Source organism: Littorina saxatilis, linkage group LG15 (assembly GCF_037325665.1).
Source record: "Littorina saxatilis isolate snail1 linkage group LG15, US_GU_Lsax_2.0, whole genome shotgun sequence".
NCBI lineage: Eukaryota > Metazoa > Mollusca > Gastropoda > Littorinimorpha > Littorinidae > Littorina > Littorina saxatilis.
The window spans coordinates 33560310-33580648 of record NC_090259.1 but is presented as its reverse complement, the minus strand read 5'-3'; the positions used below and the strand labels follow the sequence as shown (position 1 = coordinate 33580648).

The window sequence follows — 20339 nt, the reverse complement described above, 5'->3', positions numbered from 1 at the left end:
TGTGAGAGAGTATACATTGAATGGAAACTCTACTCCCCCCTTGTACAAACACAACAGTGTGGTTTACAATAAAATTTCTGAGTTCTGAGTTCTCTCTCTCTCTCGCTCTCGCTCTCTCTCTCTCTCTCTCTCTCTCATTCGACTCCTGGCACACAGGTCAAAGCAGAGGTTAACTTGAGTGCACGTGTACCTAGCAGGAGGGGGATGATTCGGGTCAGAAGTGGGGTAAAGCACTTTGGTCTTCAGTCTTTGGGTTATAGCTTTCAGTGGAGAAGATGCCAACATGAAATTGCACTATGCTCTACTATTTATTGTCCTTGTCTATCGGACACGAAGGAGGGAAGCTACAATTGCCCCAGGCAATATATACTCAGTCTTTGTTTCCTGAGCCTGGACCATTGAGACGGTTACCTCATAGATCTGTTCATTCTTCAGTTTGTCGGTGTCAAAAGTTATACCTCCATTCCACAAAACCGTTCTTTGTCCCGTTCCCGTACCAACCAAGGACTGCTGCCACAACAATGGAATGCTGCGCAAACGGCCGTTTTTTGGCATCTTTCAGCAGCGTCTCACCATAGTGGCAGCCGTCCTTGGTCGGTAAGGGAACGGGACCTAGAACGGATGTGTGGAATGCGGGTATGACAACTCAGTGTGTGAGAGAGCTACCGTTGCGTTACCGTTGTTTTAAGTTCCTTTAACGATCCAAGCGTTCCGTTACCGATGGGTTGAGGTTCCATTACCGTTCATTCTGATCGGGAGGGGAACGGCTAAAAATTTGAACATGCAGCCCAAACTCAGCCGTCCCTACCGACCCTACCGTTTAAAGCAGTTCCGTAAACGATCAGTTACGTTTATTGCGGTTCTGTCCCGATCCCTCCCGTGCCCGCACCGTTCCTTGGTCGGTACGGGAACGGGACCTAGAACGGTTGTGTGGAAAGGGGGTATAAGACTCGACCACTTGGCTTGTGGTGGAGACAGCTGGAAGATCTCTGGATATAATTGAAGAGGAGTAGTCTTCCTTTTAGAAAATGTGTACTCTGCCTTGCAGATTACAAATAATTTTGTGCTGTTGGGGCTGGGTAAAGGGAGTGGAGGGTAAGGGGGTGGGGGGTGGGCACGGTAAGCCAGGGGTAAGAGAGACGAAAGAGAAAACTGGACAGGGAAAAGTCCCTGCCTGAAGTATTCAATAAAGCCACACACACAAAAAGAAATTACCACATTATGCAGGTTTTCAATTCATATTTTTGCAAAGTATCTGCACAAGCATGTGTGCCTCTGTGAGTATGTTCGTGGCTGCTTTCATGGGGTGCCTGTATCCTCAGGAATTTGAGGATTTCTTTTATCTCTCTTTTTCTGACACCGTTGATTTAACGTTATTTACAGGACAGTTTTTTTCCTTTCAGATATAAGTTGTAGTAGTTTGACCTTATTGTTTTAGGACAAGTAGAGCTCGTTCACCAGTAGCAAAGGCTCACTCAGTCCGTCAGTGTGCCTGAGTGTGTGGGATGGGGGGGGGGGGGGGGCTCTCCCGTGACCGGCCACCTGCAATGTACGGACAGGTTTGCACTGGCCCAAGGGTGTCCCTTCATGAGAGGGACTGCTGTAACAGCAAAACTAGTGTGAAACATAAGTAATCAATTTATCCACTTGACTATATTCACAACAGGGACCTATCAGTCTTCTTAGCATGTTTTTATGCCTACGGATTTTCAAATACTCTGTAACACATGTAACCCAAATTCAACATGTGCCCGTACAATACCGCTCCTTTTATGAAAACATTGCTTCGGCCATGTTGATTTTAATCAACCAATTTTCTTGTCTCATTATTGGCTGCAGAAAACCAAGATAGTTGTAGCAGACGAGAATTTAAGACAGCTACCAGTATCGAGCAAACGCCCACCCCCTACTTTGGGTCAAAAACTGTGTATAGGGGGGTATAGTACCTTGTTTTAAAGAGATCGAGTAAACGGACTGTTTTCTTAAAACGCTGTGTTTGACACGTATCGTATCCCCTCCCCCCCCCCCCCCCCCCGCCCCCACCACGATTTTGCTAGATGACTTTAGACTGACTTCGGTACAAATGAAATGACTACAGTAATGATATTTCAGTGTGTGGAAGTTACGATTATGTTTCAGACACACTCGCTGCTGCTCGTAACGCTGGATGTAGCCTACATATCATTTGTGATATGAGCGTTCTAAAACTATGACATAAACGTTTGTTGTGGTTAGTTTCCATGTTTCATTTTTGCGAGGCACTTGTACACACGTCCGCGTCTGTGTCACAGAGAAAGAGATATACGAGATACCGGTATAGACAATATTTGCACAGAAACAAATCCAACAATCATTCTCATACCAAGTGTTCAAATATCGCTATTTCTCACATGGGAACAGATTCTGTACAGAGCCTAGGGTACAGTACCTATAGCAAACGCCCACCCCCTACTTTTGAGCGAAATTGGTGCACAAGGGGCACACACATGTGGGCGCTTACAAGATAGTTTACGGTACATCCCTCTCATAAATCAGAACAATCAGGTGACGGGTTTTGCCGATTTCCTTACCAAAGTTAGCCTTGTTACACAGAGTTGGCCAGTCTGTCAGAGCTTTAGTCCACGATATTATTCCACCTACATTGACAATGACGTACACGACAAGCCGGTCGCTGTTTACACGGGCTTACACTCCCGCACACTGAGTTGGACTGGCAGACGACAAACACAGCGCGGAGACAGGTCTTGTGTCTTTTTCCTGACTGGACTCGATTCAAGCGTTCCTGTGTTGTGAAAATGAGCAGCTGAAACAATTTTTGAAAAATCTTTTTGTGGCTGTAGAAGAACGTGACCACAAAACAACAACTCAAAAAACAAACTAAATCAACAACAACACAGTGACTTTGCTTCATTTCTTTGGATTGAGAATCTTGTGAAAAGAACTGCTAGAAAGTATTAATAACCAGCCGGACGACTCTTTAAATGTATTGTTTCAGGCAAACTGATCGCGTGAAGCGAACACACTTTGCCACATGATTCATTTTTGAAAACAGCTGCCATATAGTCTATGTTTCCAAACGGAATACAAGCTTTACTGAGTTGAATGAATAATGGACAGCAGAGGATGTGAAGAGTGATGCCGTGCTTGAATATTCGTCTGAGCGAGCATCTACGACTGGACAGAAAGTGAGGTATGAAATAACATCGACAATGGCATTAATTCCACACCTTATACACGACACACTGCGCTGTGACACACACACACACACGCACACACACACACACACGTGTACACGCACACACATTGACACACACACACACACGCACGAATGCACGCACGCACACACATATAAACACACACACAAACACGCTCGCTCGAAAACGTCCACACACACACACACACACACACACAAACACACACACACACACACACAATCAATCAATCAATCAATCAATATGAGGCTTATATCGCGCGTATTCCGTGGATACAGTTCTAAGCGCAGGGATTTTGTTTTGTTTTTTTGTTAATTTTTTTTAATGCAATTTATATCGCGCACATATTCAAGGCGCAGGGATTTATCTATGCCGTGTGAGATGGAATTTTTTTACACAATACATCACGCATTCACATCGGCCAGCAGATCGCAGCTATTTCGGCGCATATCCTACTTTTCACGGCCTATTATTCCAAGTCACACGGGTATTTTGGTGGACATTTTTATCTATGCCTATACAATTTTGCCAGGAAAGACCCTTTTGTCAATCGTGGGATCTTTAACGTGCACACCCCAATGTAGTGTACACGAAGGGACCTCGGTTTTTCGTCTCATCCGAAAGACTAGCACTTGAACACACACCTTTACACACACACACGCCCACAAACACACACAGGCACACACACACACACACACACACATATAAGTACACACACACACACACACACACACACACACACACACACACACACACACACAGACACACACATAGAGACAATTTGTCTCGCGTGTGTCTTCTTAACAAGTTATTGGACAATATGTCAGATAAGTTTATTTTTGGTATTAAAGTGTCAGTCTGTCTGTCCACTTAAAAGACCGCTGAGTCGAAGATCAGTGAATTTAACGTTGTTTAAATAAAATAAAGTTTCAAATAACATACGTTTCTTGGTCTTTGATTATGATATGGAGAAATTAAGCAGAGCACGCACAGAATACTGCATGAGTGAAGAATATTTTATTGCCTAAGGTTGGGAATTTGCCTTGACATCGTGGTTAAGAAACCTTTACTCAAGCCAAGCACACCCAACACACACATACCTGTATATATATAAAACGAATTTACGTCATCAATCGACGGCATCAATCAAGGACATTAATTTTAATACGTAGGATATCTCAGCATCATCACTCTTTAACTTCCTCTCCTACCGTGAGTCGCAAGACCACACACACACACACACACACACACACACACACACACACTCAAGCGCGCGCACACACACACACACACACACACACACACACACACACACACACACGCGCGCACATAACACACTCACACACACACGCGCGCACATAACACACTCACACACACACACACACACACACACACTAACACTAACACACACGCGCACACACTCACACACACACACACACACACACACACACACACACACACACACACACAGAGTGTATCTGATAACATTTTGTCAAAACGTTATTAGACAGACTGGGAATCGAGACGAAGCCGGGAGGTGAGCGTGTGTGTGTGATGTGTGTGTGTGTGTGTGTGTAGCGACCACCCACAACCCCACCCTTTCATATGCCGTCCCACCTGTGTCGGGAGGCATTCTGTCGCCCCACAAGGCAGGTGATCATGAGAGCCGTTAAAAGTTCAGTAGGTGACGGACTACCTGGGGACGTGTTTCACCGGATCACGCTTTGGACTACACAGTCCGGATGATGTGGGTCGTGTACGACCCATACTTTCTAAAGAAGGATTCAACGTAAAAAGTATGGGTCGTACACGACCCACGCCATCCGAATAGGGATAAACTCTTTACCGCCTCTTTGCAGAGTATGGGTCGTACACGACCCACGCCATCCGAATAGGGATAAACACCGTAAAATGCCTTCTTTAATTCCATATGGGTCGTCCATGACCCACAATATCCGGACTGTGTAGTTCAAATGACGTCATTGTTTTTTGTTTGTTTACAAAGATAATCATTTAACAATTGGTTGATAGGAAAGTTCTATGGTGTTTAAGGATTGCACGAAGTCTCAATCAAAAACTCCCAATAGTTTTAGAAATATAGACACTTTCGTGAGGCTCTGGGTCGTCCACGACCCGGGAAGCACGGTGAAAGTTAAACTTACACAGACAGTGTTGTGTATGTATGGCGTCTCCATGCTCAACTCTTTATTCTTTGATGTAATGTCACCGACCGGATCTTCTATTTTTTTCCTCGAGGGAGCCTGTGATTCAGTGTGCGCGTGGCGTGTGTGTGTGTGTGTGTGTGTGAGTGTGTGTGTGTATGAGTGTGTGAGTGTGTGCGCGCGTGGTGTGTGTGTGTGTGTGTGTGTGTGTGTGGAACAATTTCTGGAAAACTACCGTACACTTGTGATACATTTTACGAGTGCGTTCTTTCAGATCCCGACACGGGTTTTTTTCTCTTCTTTTTGCGATACATGTCACATAATTACTAGGTTTGATGGCAAAGGTGAATGCATTCGCGTGAAGTTCCGAACCGGGGGACCGCTGTCCATCCCAAGTTCGCAGAATGGAAACAGCACGAAAATGTTCAGTGGTCATATTATGCCATCACCTGAACATATCATGCCGAGTCCCATCCCTGCTCGCAAGCGCCAGATGTAACCGAGTGCCGTAACACTACGATCACCTCGGGAGGCGAAGTGCAATCAAACAGGATTGAAAATGTTAGGGCTAATTTCTTAGCCCTATAAAAACTGTTATGCAAACCCGAAGGTTTCCATGAACATACGGACAATCGGAAACCACCAGACCCCATCACAAACATAATTCCACAATCCAGAGGTGTTGACTTAAAGGCCAACAACTCGGGTGCAGAGTCTGCTGTGAAAGGAGCGGTAGCCTCCCCTGTCACACTCGCCCCCGTTTGAATGAACTCCGTCCCGAAGTTCCGAACCGGGGGACCACTGTCCATCCCAAGTTCGCAGAATGGGAACAGCACGAAAATGTTCAGTGGTCATATTATGCCATCACCTGAACATATCATGCTGAGTCCAATCCCTGCTCGCAAGCGCCAGATGTAACCGAGTGCCGTAACACTACGATCACCTCGGGAGGCGAAGTGCAATCAAACAGGATTGAAAATGTTAGGGCTAATTTCTTAGCCCCATAAAAACTGTTATGCAAACCCGAAGGTTTCCATGAACATTCGGACAATCGGAAACCACCAGACCCCATCACAAACATAATTCCACAATCCAGAGGTGTTGACTTAAAGGCCAACAACTCGGGTGCAGAGTCTGCTGTGAAAGGAGCCGTAGCCTCCCCTGTCACACGAGAACTGGAAAGTACCAGTTATGTTACTTCAGTGTACATGTAGTTCATGTTACCTTTGCCTTATCTCTGTGTGTTTGTATTTTGAGGTTGTGTCTGAAGTCAAACGTGTTGCTGTTTTCACTGTTTGACAGCTCAGCGTTAACGTTCAAAGAGAGGCATACTACACAGACCTTTTTGTAGATCAGTGTGGGTAAAGCAAACAAACAAGCAAAACATAAATAAATAAAGCAACAAACAAAGCAAGAAAGAAAGAAAGAAAAAAATCTAAATAAATAAATAAATAAACAGATAAAACATCCAGCTGCTAAAAGTGCTTTTCTCATGATTATCTTTGTTGTTGATGTTGTCATTGTTGTTGTTGTCAACAGATTTGAACTACTGTACTTCTTTCTAGAGTTTGATTTATCATTCGATAAGCTTGGGTGGCAATGTTAACACAGTGTCAATAGAGAAAATAACTCTTCAAAAGTAATTTGAAGCAGGTTTTATATCTTTAAGAATGCGCTGCGCTCTGTCAGTGTAATAGTGCAGTTTGAGTATGGTTCCTATCTACGTTATGTTTATCAACGTGGTGATATATCTTGTATATTTAATACTGACAAAAAAGCGCTTCACCTTGTTGTGTGTAACAGTACAGCTTGAGTCGGGTTACTATCACAGGCAGGTACATGAATCAACATTGCAGCAGGTAAGATCATCTATCAAAAGTGATTACGTTGAAGTGGCTAGTTAGTATAGATCCTGCATCAGACAGCAGCGCATTATTATAAACTTTTTTACTGCAGTAAAGCTGACTGAATATTGTCATCATCCGCCAAGGGTATTACAAAACTAGCTGCAGGAGGTAAGATCGTCTATCGAAAGTAATATCATGGATTTGGTATACATCTTGTATTTTTAAAACTGAGAGCTACGCTGCACTCTGCGTCAGTGTAGGAGTGCAGCTTGATTAGGATATTACTGTTCAAAGGTAGATACATGTGTGTACGTATATATGTACTTATGTGTGTGTGTGTGTGTGTGTGTGTCCACGGTGTGTGTGTACCAATATATATATGTGTGTGTGTGTGTGTGTGTGTGTGTGTGTGTGTGTGTGTGTGTGTGCATGTCGCTTCTGTCATGACTGTGATAAGTGACAAGGGCTGGATCAGTAGGTCTAAGGTCATCCTCGCCTAAAGATTGATGACAATCAGAGTGGAATTCGTCACGTGCTGGATTACGTTGGTTGGAAAAAAGTGCACGTCACGCCAGTAAGGGTGGGCGTGCATCTAACTCGTGTGACTGGTTCAGCCCTTGTCAATTATCAGTCAAGACAGAAGCGACACACACACACACACACACACACACGAGGGTTGACTACTGGAGGAAATGTGAAATTGGCAGGGCCGGACTAGGCCGGCTAAGACGAGGGGGGCCGGGGGGGGGGGGGGGGGGTTGCCAGTGGTGGTCCAGGGGGATGTTCCCCGTGGCGGGGTTAAGGGGCAGAGCCCCTTGTGGGGGTCAGGGGGCGAAGCCCCTTGAATCTGATGGGTAGGTCATATTCTGAGATAGGAAAATGGTCGCTCCTTGCATGAAACGACATAAAATAAACAATAATAAAAAATGTTTTAAATAGGTGAGGTACATGTTTAGGCTAGGGGGGGGGGGGGTTGCGCAACCCCCATAACCCCCCCCCCCCCCGGCCCTGATCATTGGCAAGTGTGCACGTCCGAGTCGTAAAGTAGTGCACATTGCTCGCACAGTCGCGTGAATCAGGTCCTCGTCTTTTGATACAAAATTTACATTTAGAGTGATAGTGCTCATCAGTTAAACTTAAGTGTGTTGCGGATTTCACAGCTGCCTATGCTGTGATTCACGACACGCGCTGTCCGAGTCCATGTCCCCAAGTACTACTGTCAAATACCATGTTGTCAGACTTGTAAAAAATGAAATTGTGCTGTCGAAAAGCCTTCAGTCAATTGTGGACCAGGGAATTGCTCCACAACACCCCCCCCCCCCCCAACCCCCCCTCACCCACAACAACCACTGCCACTCCGCCTTACTCGCCACCCCTTTTTTCTGAAGAGAAACGAAGGCGCGACTGGTGATCAAAAGTATTAATACTACAAAACTTGTTTTTGAATTACTTTTAATTTGGGAGGAATTAGAAGGAAAAAACAGGTCCATTGACCTGAATTCCAATTTAAGAGTTGCTGCCAAACGTGTGTCCCTACTATGATTGGACGTGTGCCCGGCGTGTAGTGACGGTGATGTTTTTCTTTCAAGAACTTGGGATCACATATCAACTTTATCTTTATTGTTCTCTGACAGCCGAAATCGAGACAGCAAAGTTTATCTTCATTCTGCTTCTATAGATATATTGCGGATTGTGTATGTTATCTCTGCTTTGGTACGTTTTGTGCTATAGACGTTGTCTGTTCACGAATGTGCAGTACAAGAACTGAGAGAAAAAAAAAACCACTTTCGAAAACCGTACTTGGAGGTTGTTTGGATTTATGTGGTGTTTGAGTCTCTTGTAACGAAACGTGTTTGGGCGTGTAACAGCAAACGAAGTGGTAAGTGAATTACCGGATGTTTACTGGATGTTTTAAATGAATGACGATGTGTTTTTTTGTGTGTCGTTCTTCCTTTCCGCCCATCTGACCTCATTCTGTGGTCTTCTCATCGTGTTCTGTTGCCTTTACTTTATTTCTTATCGCCATTTATTTTTGTAGCCGCCGGCTATTTATAGCCCGGCTACTTAGGTTTCGCTCTCTGTGGTTGTTTGTTTGTCCAGGAAGAATGGGGACTGTGTCTCTGGTACTCTGGGGTCACTTGAGCTCAAATATGGCAAGTAGCTTGGAATTGTGGGGCCAAGGGTTTGTGCAAAAAAAGAGGTTCCTAACGGTAGGCAAACGGAAGATATTAGCTTTACAAGCTTTTGGCACCCGGCCAGGAAACAAAATTCCCTGTGAAGCGGATGCTAAAGATTTCGCATGAGGACGCGCGTTTCAACCTAACACTTGACGTCGAAGACATGTGCTAAGTGAGACCTAAAACCTTTATACACGAAGCATGGACGCTTTTACAAAGCATGGGCGTGTACACTAGTCAGATAACATGGGTTTTTTAATTCGTTTCAGCTGTTGTCAAAGACGTTTTCAACTTAAAGGCACAGTAAGCCTCCCGTAAACCATCACAGATACTGTCAGGCTTTTACACACAGTACAAACACCCTTCCATTTGAACGCTCACCAAACGGGAACATCCTAGGTGCCCTCCGTAAAGAGCGAGCAATTTTCAAAGAATTTATTTTTGCGTGGTTTATCTTACCCCTGAGCCATCGTGAACCCGTGTGATCAAGTTTCCCTTTTTCACAATGTAGTCGTCAGTTAGTAATTTGAATGCGACTCGCTGTGAGCTTATCTGCAATAGCACGTTATTAAGTACCTCTAACTATGCACGAAACAAACGGCTGTGCTTCACAAGAACTCTAGCGATGGCTTTTGACTGTTCAGAGGAACTAAACCGTCGTCTGCTACGAGAACCACGACCTTGCGTGACCCTGCTTCCGGGCTTTTCTTTTTTCAAACTTTCAAAACTTCAAACCGTGTACTGATCTTGTCTTGATGAAAAAAGAATTCTTTTATGATTTAAGAATGTTTGTGTAACAAGCTGTCAATTTATTATTTAGATTTTAAAAGTTAGGTCTAGCGCCAAAACGCACCACGGTCCGATTGTCTCTGACACTCTCTCCGATAAATTAATTCTTTGAAAATTGCTCGCTCTTTATATAAAAACAATTTAAGGGTCATTTTCATTGCACATAAAAGTGATACTTGCCTCTCGACGCCACATGGAACCACTCAAAGAACAAACAGAAAGACACCGATTAAAAGCATAATTATATTACTTGACGTCAGCGATCAGATTGATCACAAGCCATCATGAAACATGAGCTTTTGTCTCACGCGTGTGCATGGTGTGTGTCTGCTGCACGCCACAGCCACAGTCAGAAACCTTATCCACTGAGGTCAGATGTACTGACTTAATCAGGTCAGATGTACCGACGTAATTAAGTCCCCTGAGGTTGTGTCACGTTCAGTCTAGTTCGGGATGATCCCGAGATTACTGTGTGAGCTTTCCTCGCCAGTGATGACAACAGGGAAAGTCAGTGTTTTGCAGAATCAAAAAGCTAGAAAGGTTAGCTGTTGGAACATTTTTTGGGTTGAGCGAACGAAACAACCACGTTCAAAGTACGTCGACGTCGTGGTCTGTAAAGTAGATATACATATAAATAATTATGCATGAGACAAATGAAATGACTTAGCTCAGTATCCGTTGAATCAGTTCGACCTCTGCGCCTGAAGGTTTGGTCAATTTGAGGTATGTGAAATGAAGTGACACAGGTACGCAAGAGACACACGTGTGAAGTTCATTAGTACACTCTTTGACTGCAATTTCTGTACCTTGTATGGTTTTTAATTTCCATATGAGCCGGGTAATAGGTGGTGTACGGTTTTGGAAAAAAACGGAGAAACCATGGTGTAACTTTCTGAGCATGCGCTTCGGAAAGCATAACCATTGTGTAATTATTTGTTCACAATAGAAGTATTCTTAGTCATGTAAATTCGATCAACCAGAGGCATTGGAAATAAAGAGAAGAAATGGTGCTTGATCATGGGGTTTTATCCAACCCGAGTCAGTCTTACGATAGCTTGACGTTTCTGTGAATCGTCAATTTTTCCTCGAGACTCCAGATTGTCTTCCTTAGTGCGACCACAGTTGCTTGCAAGCGAGTGAGGCACCAGTCATTGTGTCTTCAATTTTTGAGGGGATTTCATGTTGTTCCCAAGACATCGACGTTGCTGTTTCTGTCCGAGGGCAGTTTTTGATGGCGTAAATCTGTCTGTTTTCAACTATGTACACATTTTCGAATTCGTCTAATAAACAGTAATGAAACTTATCCCAGTGTTGTATTGTGAATGCTTGAAATAGAGGTGTAACGTAACAAATATTGCATCGATGTATCAACACAGACGTAACTGTTTTCATCACACATTGTGTTCCAGATTCTGAAAACGATCTACCCGTCAATCAACAAAACCACACAGGGATCACCATAAAACAGAACAATAGAGCAACAACAACAACACGAATATGACCAACATGCCCATGAACGCAACAGTCATGCCCGGAATGGGTATGACAATGCCCGGAAACGGCTCACACATGGCCAGTATGGGTACAGCAATGCCCGGAATGGGTCCAGGGAGCCATGGAATGAGCGGAATGGGAGGAATGGACGGAATGGGCGAAATGGGCAACAACAGCTGCATGGGTGGAATGATGAGTGTGAGTGTATTAAAATATAAGTAGAGTAACATTCATGTTAGTTATCTGTACTTTGGTGATGACTTTGACTTGTTGTTGTTGTTATTGTTGTTGGTGTTGTTGTTAGCCTTTTGAAAAAAAAGTTGTGTATCGTATATATATGCAGGGAGTGTATGGATGTATGATTGTTTCCACACCAGGACAAACTGAATACCAATGGCCTTTATCCTATATGGCGGAGTAGATTCTTGTACTTGTTCTCTTCTCTTCTTCTTAAAGATACTGTTCGTTTTTTCAGTCCTTCCTCAAAACACCAATACATGTTTTTACAGACAGGGAGTTGGTGAGCAGCACAATGTTCTGTTGTTGGCAGCCTTCTCCTATGAGGTGCTCAGTGGCAGTGGCGAGGGCGTGAAGTTCTGCTCTGTAGTTAGGGCTCAAGTCACCAGCTGGCGTGGAGAGGGAGAAAGTGGTTCAATCACCACTGCCTCCATTCCTAACAACATGATATGTGGATCCGTCTGTATAGGCCTGCGTCCAAGTGCTGCTGGGATAGCGATCCTGGAGCATCTCCAGTGTAAAAGCTTTCTGGAGTGCTGGTGCCTGTGTTCGCTTTGCTGCCAGTCTTGGTACGTCGGTTCTGATTTCTGGAAGGGTCTTCCTTGGTGCTCAGACAGTTGGTGTGAGCCTTTCACATTGCCTGGGGTCTATTTCCAGAATATCTGCATGTACTGTGCTGAGGTCCTTCGTTTGATGCTTTAGACTTTCATTTCAGACGGTTCTGCATGCCTACGAAGCCGGACATTTTTATTGCCATGTGGCTCATTTCATTTCAGATGTTCTTTCAGGATGGAATCACGGAGTACATCTTGTTCAAACAGCTTCACACGAACACGAGAGGAGGTAAGATCTCAGTATTTGTTGAAGACACGCATTTGTGTCAGATTTTGGTGCTGTCAGTCTTTCTGTCATTAAGCACTTTGTTTATATTCCGGAGAATGAATGATAAGCTGATAACTACATCGATGATGACTTTCTCAGTTCAGCTGCATCGCCAAGAAGGTCTGAAGCGTTAAAGTGCTTGTGAAACTGAAAAGTAGGGATCATAGGTCTTATCGCACGGAAAGATGTATGAACATAACATTTACCGGGTCTCGGTCTCTAACTAGTGTAAGTGAACAAACAACAAACAAAACAGACAATAACCGTACAATGAAAAATGACAAGCCAGTGTAACACGAAATTTGTACTCCACGAAAAATTTACTCCGGAGTAAAAATTTTGTACGAAATTCTTACTCCGAGTAAATTTTTCGTACGAGAAAAGAACTCTCCAAGGCACGAACAAATTACTCCCTCCACGAAATTTGTACTCCCCATTTTTTTTACTTCCAGTAAAAATCTCGTAGGCGAAAATGGGATGCGGGCGAAGGGATAATACCAATATGTGATATCGCGCAAACGAATGTCGCGCTACTCTCCCTCCACCCCTTCCACCACCAAGACTAACAGGGAACAAGGCCTAAGGGAGTATACATTTCGTACACCTGGCATGGGAAGTTAAATTGCTCGTGTTAGGGTGAAGTAATTTATTAGTTTTTTATTCGTCAGGGGAGTAACATTTGTGTACGAAATGTTTACTCGGAACTCACCTGTCGTGGGGAGTAATTTTTTCGTGTAATGGGGGAGTGCTTTTTTCGTAAAGGGAGTAACATTTTCGTACGAAATTTTTACTCCGGAGTAAAAATCTCGTGGGAGTATTTTTCTCGTGTTACACCGGGCCGATTGCTTCATGTGCAGAGTGAGAATGTTCTGCGGAATTAATTTTGTTCAGTGACACTAGTAATATATCAAGATAAGTTTTGTGTGAATATTTTGTTTGTCTGTTCACTAAAAAGACCGTTGGGTCGAAATATGTGTGAATGTATTGTTTTGTCAATAACAAACGTTCCAACAATCTACCTTTCTTGGTTTTTTGATTCAGTGACACTAGTGTCAATGTATAAAATTCAGCACACATAAAAACACAGCCTATATACAGAACTAGATGATTACCCGCTTCGCCGGGTACCGGCTTCGCCGGGAAGAAGTAGAGCCGAATACCAGGCTGCGCCTGGGACCCGGCGAAGCCGGCGCACGAAGGAAAGGAGATAAACGCGCAAAACACTGGAAACCTTCTAAAAATAGTAACGTGCAGTGACCTTCTAAAAATAGTAACGTAGTAACGGGAATATGGATTGACGCCACACGGAGGAAGGGAGATAATCGCGGCTGAAAACACTGGAGAAGATAAGGAAGAGTTACTGGTAGTGGATCCCGACAACAAAAAAACAAAACAAAACAAAAATCGGTTCAGCGCGCACAGCGCTGCGCGCTGAGAGCACGTGTTGAAATATCTCATCGATGAGGTTGTGTCCGGGGTGTAGCTGAATACGGTGTCCAAATTTGAAAAAGATCCACCGAGAACTTTGGCCGTGCATCGCGAACAGACAGACAGACAGACAGACAGACAGACAGACAGACAGACAGACACTAGTCGTATATATATATAGAAGCAGTCTGGCTGTTGAGTGTTGGAATGTGTTGAAGTGAAAGAATGCTTTTGCTACATTTAAAGGCCCAGTCCTTTCTGTGAAAACATTTTGGCTCACCGTCATCTCAGATCCGCCCAGGCTTTTACATGGGATAAGAACAGCCCTCCGCTTGGACATATACCAAAAACCAACAGCCTGGGTGCCTTCTGTGCAGAATGGGAACACTTTCGTGAGTGGTTTTTTTCCCCTCAAAAAGCGTGTATGGGGAAATCTGCGAAATTAAAAAAACAAAAACAAAAATCCAACTTTAACAAAAAGCAATTTTGTTTGTTTGTTTGTTTGTTTGCTTAACGCCCAGCCGACCACGAAGGGCCATATCAGTCAGGGCGGTGCTGCTTTGACATTTAACGTGCGCCACACACAAGACAGAAGTCGCAGCACAGGCTTCATGTCTCACCCAGTCACATTATTCTGACACCGGACCAACCAGTCCTAGCGCTAACCCCACAATGCCAGACGGCAGGCGGAGCAGCCACTAGATTGCCAATTTTAAAGTCTTAGGTATGACCCGGCCGGGACAAAAAGCAATCAGGATGTCGATTGTTGGTATGTGTCCAAGTGGAGGGATGGTCTTCTCCCCTGTATAAGGCTGGCCACATCTGACATGGTGCGTCCAATGAATGACACGGGAAAGACTGTGCCTTTAAGGTAATGGTGATTCACGAAACGCATAACGTGGTCAATGTGCACGATCATCATCATCATCGTCGTCGTCGTCGTCATCATCATCCATCATCCATCATCATCCATCATCCATCATCCATCATCCATCATCCATCATCAGTCCCCTGACTGGGACAGTCGTCGGGGAGACGTGAGGGCAGACGAGGCAGAAACCCTACTCCAGGCAGTTCTGTTGGAAGCCATTTTTTAACGTTGTCAGACCAGCTCTCCCGTTGTCTCCCGCGTCTGCACAAAAAGATAGGTGCCATTTAAATCTGGACGGGCGCAATGGCTTGGTAGTAAGACGCCGGCCTCCAAAGCGGAAGGTCGTGGGTTCGAATCCCGGCCGTGCCTGGTGGGTTAAGGTGGAGATTTTTCCGACCTGCTAGTGCCCAATCCCCCTTCGTGTGTACACGCTTACAAGATCAAGTGCGCACGGAAAAGATCATGTTATTCATGTCAGAGTTCAGTGGGTTATAGAAACACGAAAATACTCAGTATGCTTTCTCCGAAAGCGGCGTATGGCTGCCTAAATGGCGGGGTAAAAACGGTCATACACGTAAAAATCCACTCGTGCAAAAACACGAGTTTACGTGGGAGTTTCATCCCTAAAACGCAGAAGAAGAAGAAGAAAAAATCTGGAATGGTTGTGTTTTGTTCCAGAGTTCGCCTCGGCATGCATAGTGGTGTTCGTGGTGGCCATTCTGTACGAGGTGCTCAAGTTCTTGAGGGAGGAGATGCTACGTCGTCACAACGTCAAGGTGGCCCACATCCTGCTGCATGGCTCGCAAGACCAGAAGACCGTCATGCTCAGTGCTGCGTGAGTACTGTTTGTAGGGTGGAGGGAGATAAGATAAGATGAACATTTACTTTTGTAGGTTAATGTATAGAATAAGCATTCTCATACTTGTGTTTGCAGTATTAACAGAGAGAGAGAGAGAGAGAGAGAGAGAGAGAGAGAGAGAGAGAGAGAGAGAGAGAGAGAGAGAGAGAGAGAGAGAGAGACAGAGAGAGAGAGAGAGAGAGAGAGAGAGACAGAGAGAGAGAGAGAGAGAACTCGAACTCGAAAACTTTATTACCGAGGGATGATAGCATTAGGTCCATATTGGTCCTTTCTTACAGCTAATCCCTACTATAAAACACACATGAAACAAAGAACAAATAATTATGAAGAATAAAAAAATAAAAATAAAACCAATTGGGAAAGGTATAACAAAATAAATAATTAAAAAATTAAAAAGTGTGCTTGTTAATGGAAGCATACTATACACTTTCTCTTTTACACATCCTCACACACACACAGATAGAGAGAGAGAGAGAGAGTAAGGGAGTGCATACATGGGAGGGGGGGGGGGGTCTAAAAAAGGGTGATCAGCTGTGCCAACTTTGTTTCCTGTCCACAGAGGGAGGATTCTGTCCCGCACACACCTGCTTCAGACACTGCTGCACGCCGTGCAGATCTTCGTCAGCTACTGCCTGATGCTCGTCTTCATGACCTACAACGCCTACCTCGCCCTCAGTCTCATCCTGGGGGCCACCCTGGGCTACTTCATCACTGGCTGGAAGAGGACGCAGGTCAACGATTTGAACGAAAACTGTCACTGACACGGCTAAGATGTTTTCGCTAATGCTGCTGAGTTTCATCATGAGATGTTATAATGTTTTCACTGACGGTGTTCAATTCCAGTGTTGTCGCTGAAGTTTTGTTATGAACATTGGCAAAAACGCCACTCATTAATGTTAAATATTGCGACGCAGTTGAATGTTACGTACCACTGACAGTGTTGAATTCCAGTGTTGTCACTGACATTTAGTTCTGAACATCGGCAACAACGCCACTCAGTGATGTTGAGTATTTCCAGTGACGCTTTGTAGATTTGCCTTTGACGCAGTTGAATGTTTCTACTGACGGTGTTGAATTCCAGTGTTGTCACTGACGTTTTGTTATGAACATTGGTAACAATGCCACACATTGAATATAGCTAGTGATGCTGTGAAATGTTGCCACGGACCCAGTTGAATGTTACCACTGACGGTGTTGAATTTCAGTGGTGTCACTGACATTTAGTTATGAATATTGTCAACAACGCAACTCAGTGATTTTGAACATTGCCAGTGATGCTGTGAAATGTTGCACTGACACAGTTGAATGTTGCCACTGATGGTGCGGACTTCCAGTTTTTGCATTGACATTGGCAAGAACATTGCAATTTGTGCTTTGAAACTGATGTTGCCACCGACGCTGGTTTTGTGATCGACGAACATGGCTGCTAACGCTTATAGTCATTTTTGGCTCACGAAGTGTAGCCTATGCGATCGTATCTTTGTCTGTCTGTGCGTGCGTATGTGCGTATGTGCGTGCGTGCGTGCGTGTGTATGTCTGTGGTAGAAACTTTAACATTTCGTCATTTGAAGACGTCACATTATGGCGTAAGAGGGTTAGACGTCACGCGAAGGAATGTCTCGGTCATTGTTATTTTGAGCGGGCCGAGACTAGTTGGCAGTCGTGTCTGTAAGTAGGCTACATGCAGACAGACAGATCTAGATCTAGTGTCTCGCTTTCTTGCACAGTGTCACCTATGCTTACTGTGTGTGTGTGTGTATGTGTGACGGAGTGATTGAGTTTGTGTTACTGTTTGTCGATTTCTTACGTGAGCCTTGAAGGCTTCGCCTCTTGTTACTGATGTTTTTGTTGTGAATGACATGAATGTTGCCAGTGAGACCTCTGATCATGAACCGCGTCACATCCATCTTTGATCCTTGTTACTAAAACGGACATTAATAAGCAGTTTTGTCACTGGTGTTTTTGTGGCTGATGACATTGCTATATTTTTGGCTAAGGTAATATTGTTTTCAATATTTTTTTTAATGAACGTTGTTTTATACGTATATGGCGGTTTTAAATGCTTCTAATACTTCCGTCGATGTTTTGCCACGTCCTGAAAAAATTACTTTCGCTTTTATCAATGTTTTAATGCCTTTGACTCTTTGGTCGATGTTTTTGTGTCCTTCGTGCTTTCATCGATGTTTTAGTGTCGCGTCATTTGATGCTCTGCTGTTACTGACGCTTTCGTCTTTCAATTACTGTAAGTTATCATTCGTCAATGTTTTAATGTTATGACTTTTATTGTTGATGTTTTGATGTCATTGACGAACTCGTCAGTGTGATCCTGTCGGAAACGCTTTCGTCGATGTTTTAATGTCTCTCTTATTTTGTCGATGTTTTGACATCTCTGATGCTTTTGTCGATGTTTTATTGTCACGCACGCGTTGGACAGTGCTTTGTAAACACACAGCTGACGAGTTCAAATCAGTAGGGGTAAATTGATGCCTTCCCGTTGGTTTTGCTACGAAATAATTTCAGCCACCCATTTGTAGCGTTATTCAAGTTGTGTTTTAAGGGTATGATGTCAGTGTTATTGAACAGAATAGTATTATTTGTGAACATGAATTGTGTCTGAAATAAAATATTCACTAATTAGACTTTTAGAATCGTGATAAGCAAAATCTGGTCAGAAATTGTCGATAAGGCAGTTAGTGCTGTTTAGACTGAGGACAAAACCTGTGACATAAGCAGTGATCAATCTAGGTCTGGTGCCCGTAACGGTTGGCACTGACGCAATATGTATCGACGTGACGAAAACATCATTCATTCATTATCACTCCAACTGATGTGCTGACACCAACTTAGTTAATTATATACGATACCGACACTTTCACAACCTGGCGATTAACGATCTGAGAAACAATGTGACGTTCGCGCTCTAAAAGCATACGACGTGTGCAACAAGAGTTAGTGAGAGTGATGCCGCGGAACTAATCTCCTGGCAACTGAGAAAAAAACAAGCTTTGAAATGAACTAGCGACTTTGGTTTAAACAATGTTTTATTAAATCAAACATGATACAAAAATACAACGATAAACAATAGGGACACGAACTCAAGCAAACGCTTATATTACGCGCCCTACGTAGTAGGAAAATAACGCAAATATGATGTCGGACAAGCATTACTTATTAATTGTTGAACTATCTACAAGAAGAGCATAGTTAAAGTAAATCAGAGAGAATAAGAAAAAGCTAGCAGGAGGAAGAGGGGGGAGGGTGGAGGAGGGAGGAGAAAACGGTAGGTACATATAAAAGATGAAGTTGGCAGCGCATACAAATAAGAATATACATTGTACATTACAGACCATAGTCCTGTGGCAAGTAAGCAGTAGCTCGCTAAATATACATTTGAAAAATGCATATAAAATAAGGTTTGTTGGCATGAATATGGGTACTGAGTCAAATCAACAGAAACGACCAGATTCATGGATAAACTAGCGACTTTCATCCTCAAGCTCATGTGTTCCTCGTTCCGAAAGGTGTAGGCAGATTGTAACAAAAAACAAGTCGCGTAAGGCGAAAATACAACATTTAGTCAAGTAGCTGTCGAACTCACAGAATGAAACTGAACGCAATGCCATTTTTCAGCAAGACCGTATACTCGTAGCATCGTCAGTCCACCGCTCATGGCAAAGGCAGTGAAATTGACAAGAAGAGCGGGGTAGTAGTTGCGCTAAGAAGGATAGCACGCTTTTCTGTACCTCTCTTTGTTTTAACTTTCTGAGCGTGTTTTTAATCCAAACATATCATATCTATATGTTTTTGGTATCAGGAACCGACAAGGAATAAGATGAAAGTGTTTTTAAATTGATTTGGACAATTTAATTTTGATAATAATTTTTATATATTTAATTTTCAGAGCTTGTTTTTAATCCGAATATAACATATTTATATGTTTTTGGAATCAGCAAATGATGGAAAATAAGATAAACGTAAATTTGGATCGTTTAAAATTTTTTATTTTTTTTTACAATTTTCAGATTTTTAATGACCAAAGTCATTAATTAATTTTTAAGCCACCAAGCTGAAATGCAATACCGAACCCCGGGCTTCGTCGAAGATTACTTGACCAAAATTTCAACCAATTTGGTTGAAAAATGAGGGCGTGACAGTGCCGCCTCAACTTTCACGAAAAGCCGGATATGACGTCATCAAAGACATTTATCAAAAAAATGAAAAAAACGTTCGGGGATTTCATACCCAGGAACTCTCATGTCAAATTTCATAAAGATCGGTCCAGTAGTTTAGTCTGAATCGCTCTACACACACACACACAGACACACAGACACACAGACACACAGACACACGCACATACACCACGACCCTCGTTTCGATTCCC

At 43.5% G+C, this 20339-nt stretch overlaps 1 protein-coding gene across 3 annotated transcripts in view; it reads left to right on the top strand.

Annotated features, from left to right (window-relative positions):
* Positions 1-18594, top strand: part of LOC138949124 (high affinity copper uptake protein 1-like) — a 31761-nt gene extending 13167 nt beyond the window's left edge. Inside the window, exons 1-5 of one of the 3 annotated variants that reach the window (XM_070320880.1) lie at positions 2586-3190; positions 11597-11879; positions 12695-12761; positions 15778-15934; positions 16518-18594. In XM_070320880.1, coding sequence (XP_070176981.1) covers positions 11685-11879; positions 12695-12761; positions 15778-15934; positions 16518-16719 — 621 coding nt within the window. In that variant the 5' untranslated portion in view covers positions 2586-3190; positions 11597-11684 and the 3' untranslated portion in view covers positions 16720-18594. Of the gene's footprint in view, positions 1-2585; positions 3191-8716; positions 9101-11596; positions 11880-12694; positions 12762-15777; positions 15935-16517 lie in introns of those variants that run through there. The other 2 variants (XM_070320881.1, XM_070320883.1) reach the window with 2 other exon arrangements.
* The last annotated feature ends 1745 nt before the right edge of the window (positions 18595-20339 follow it).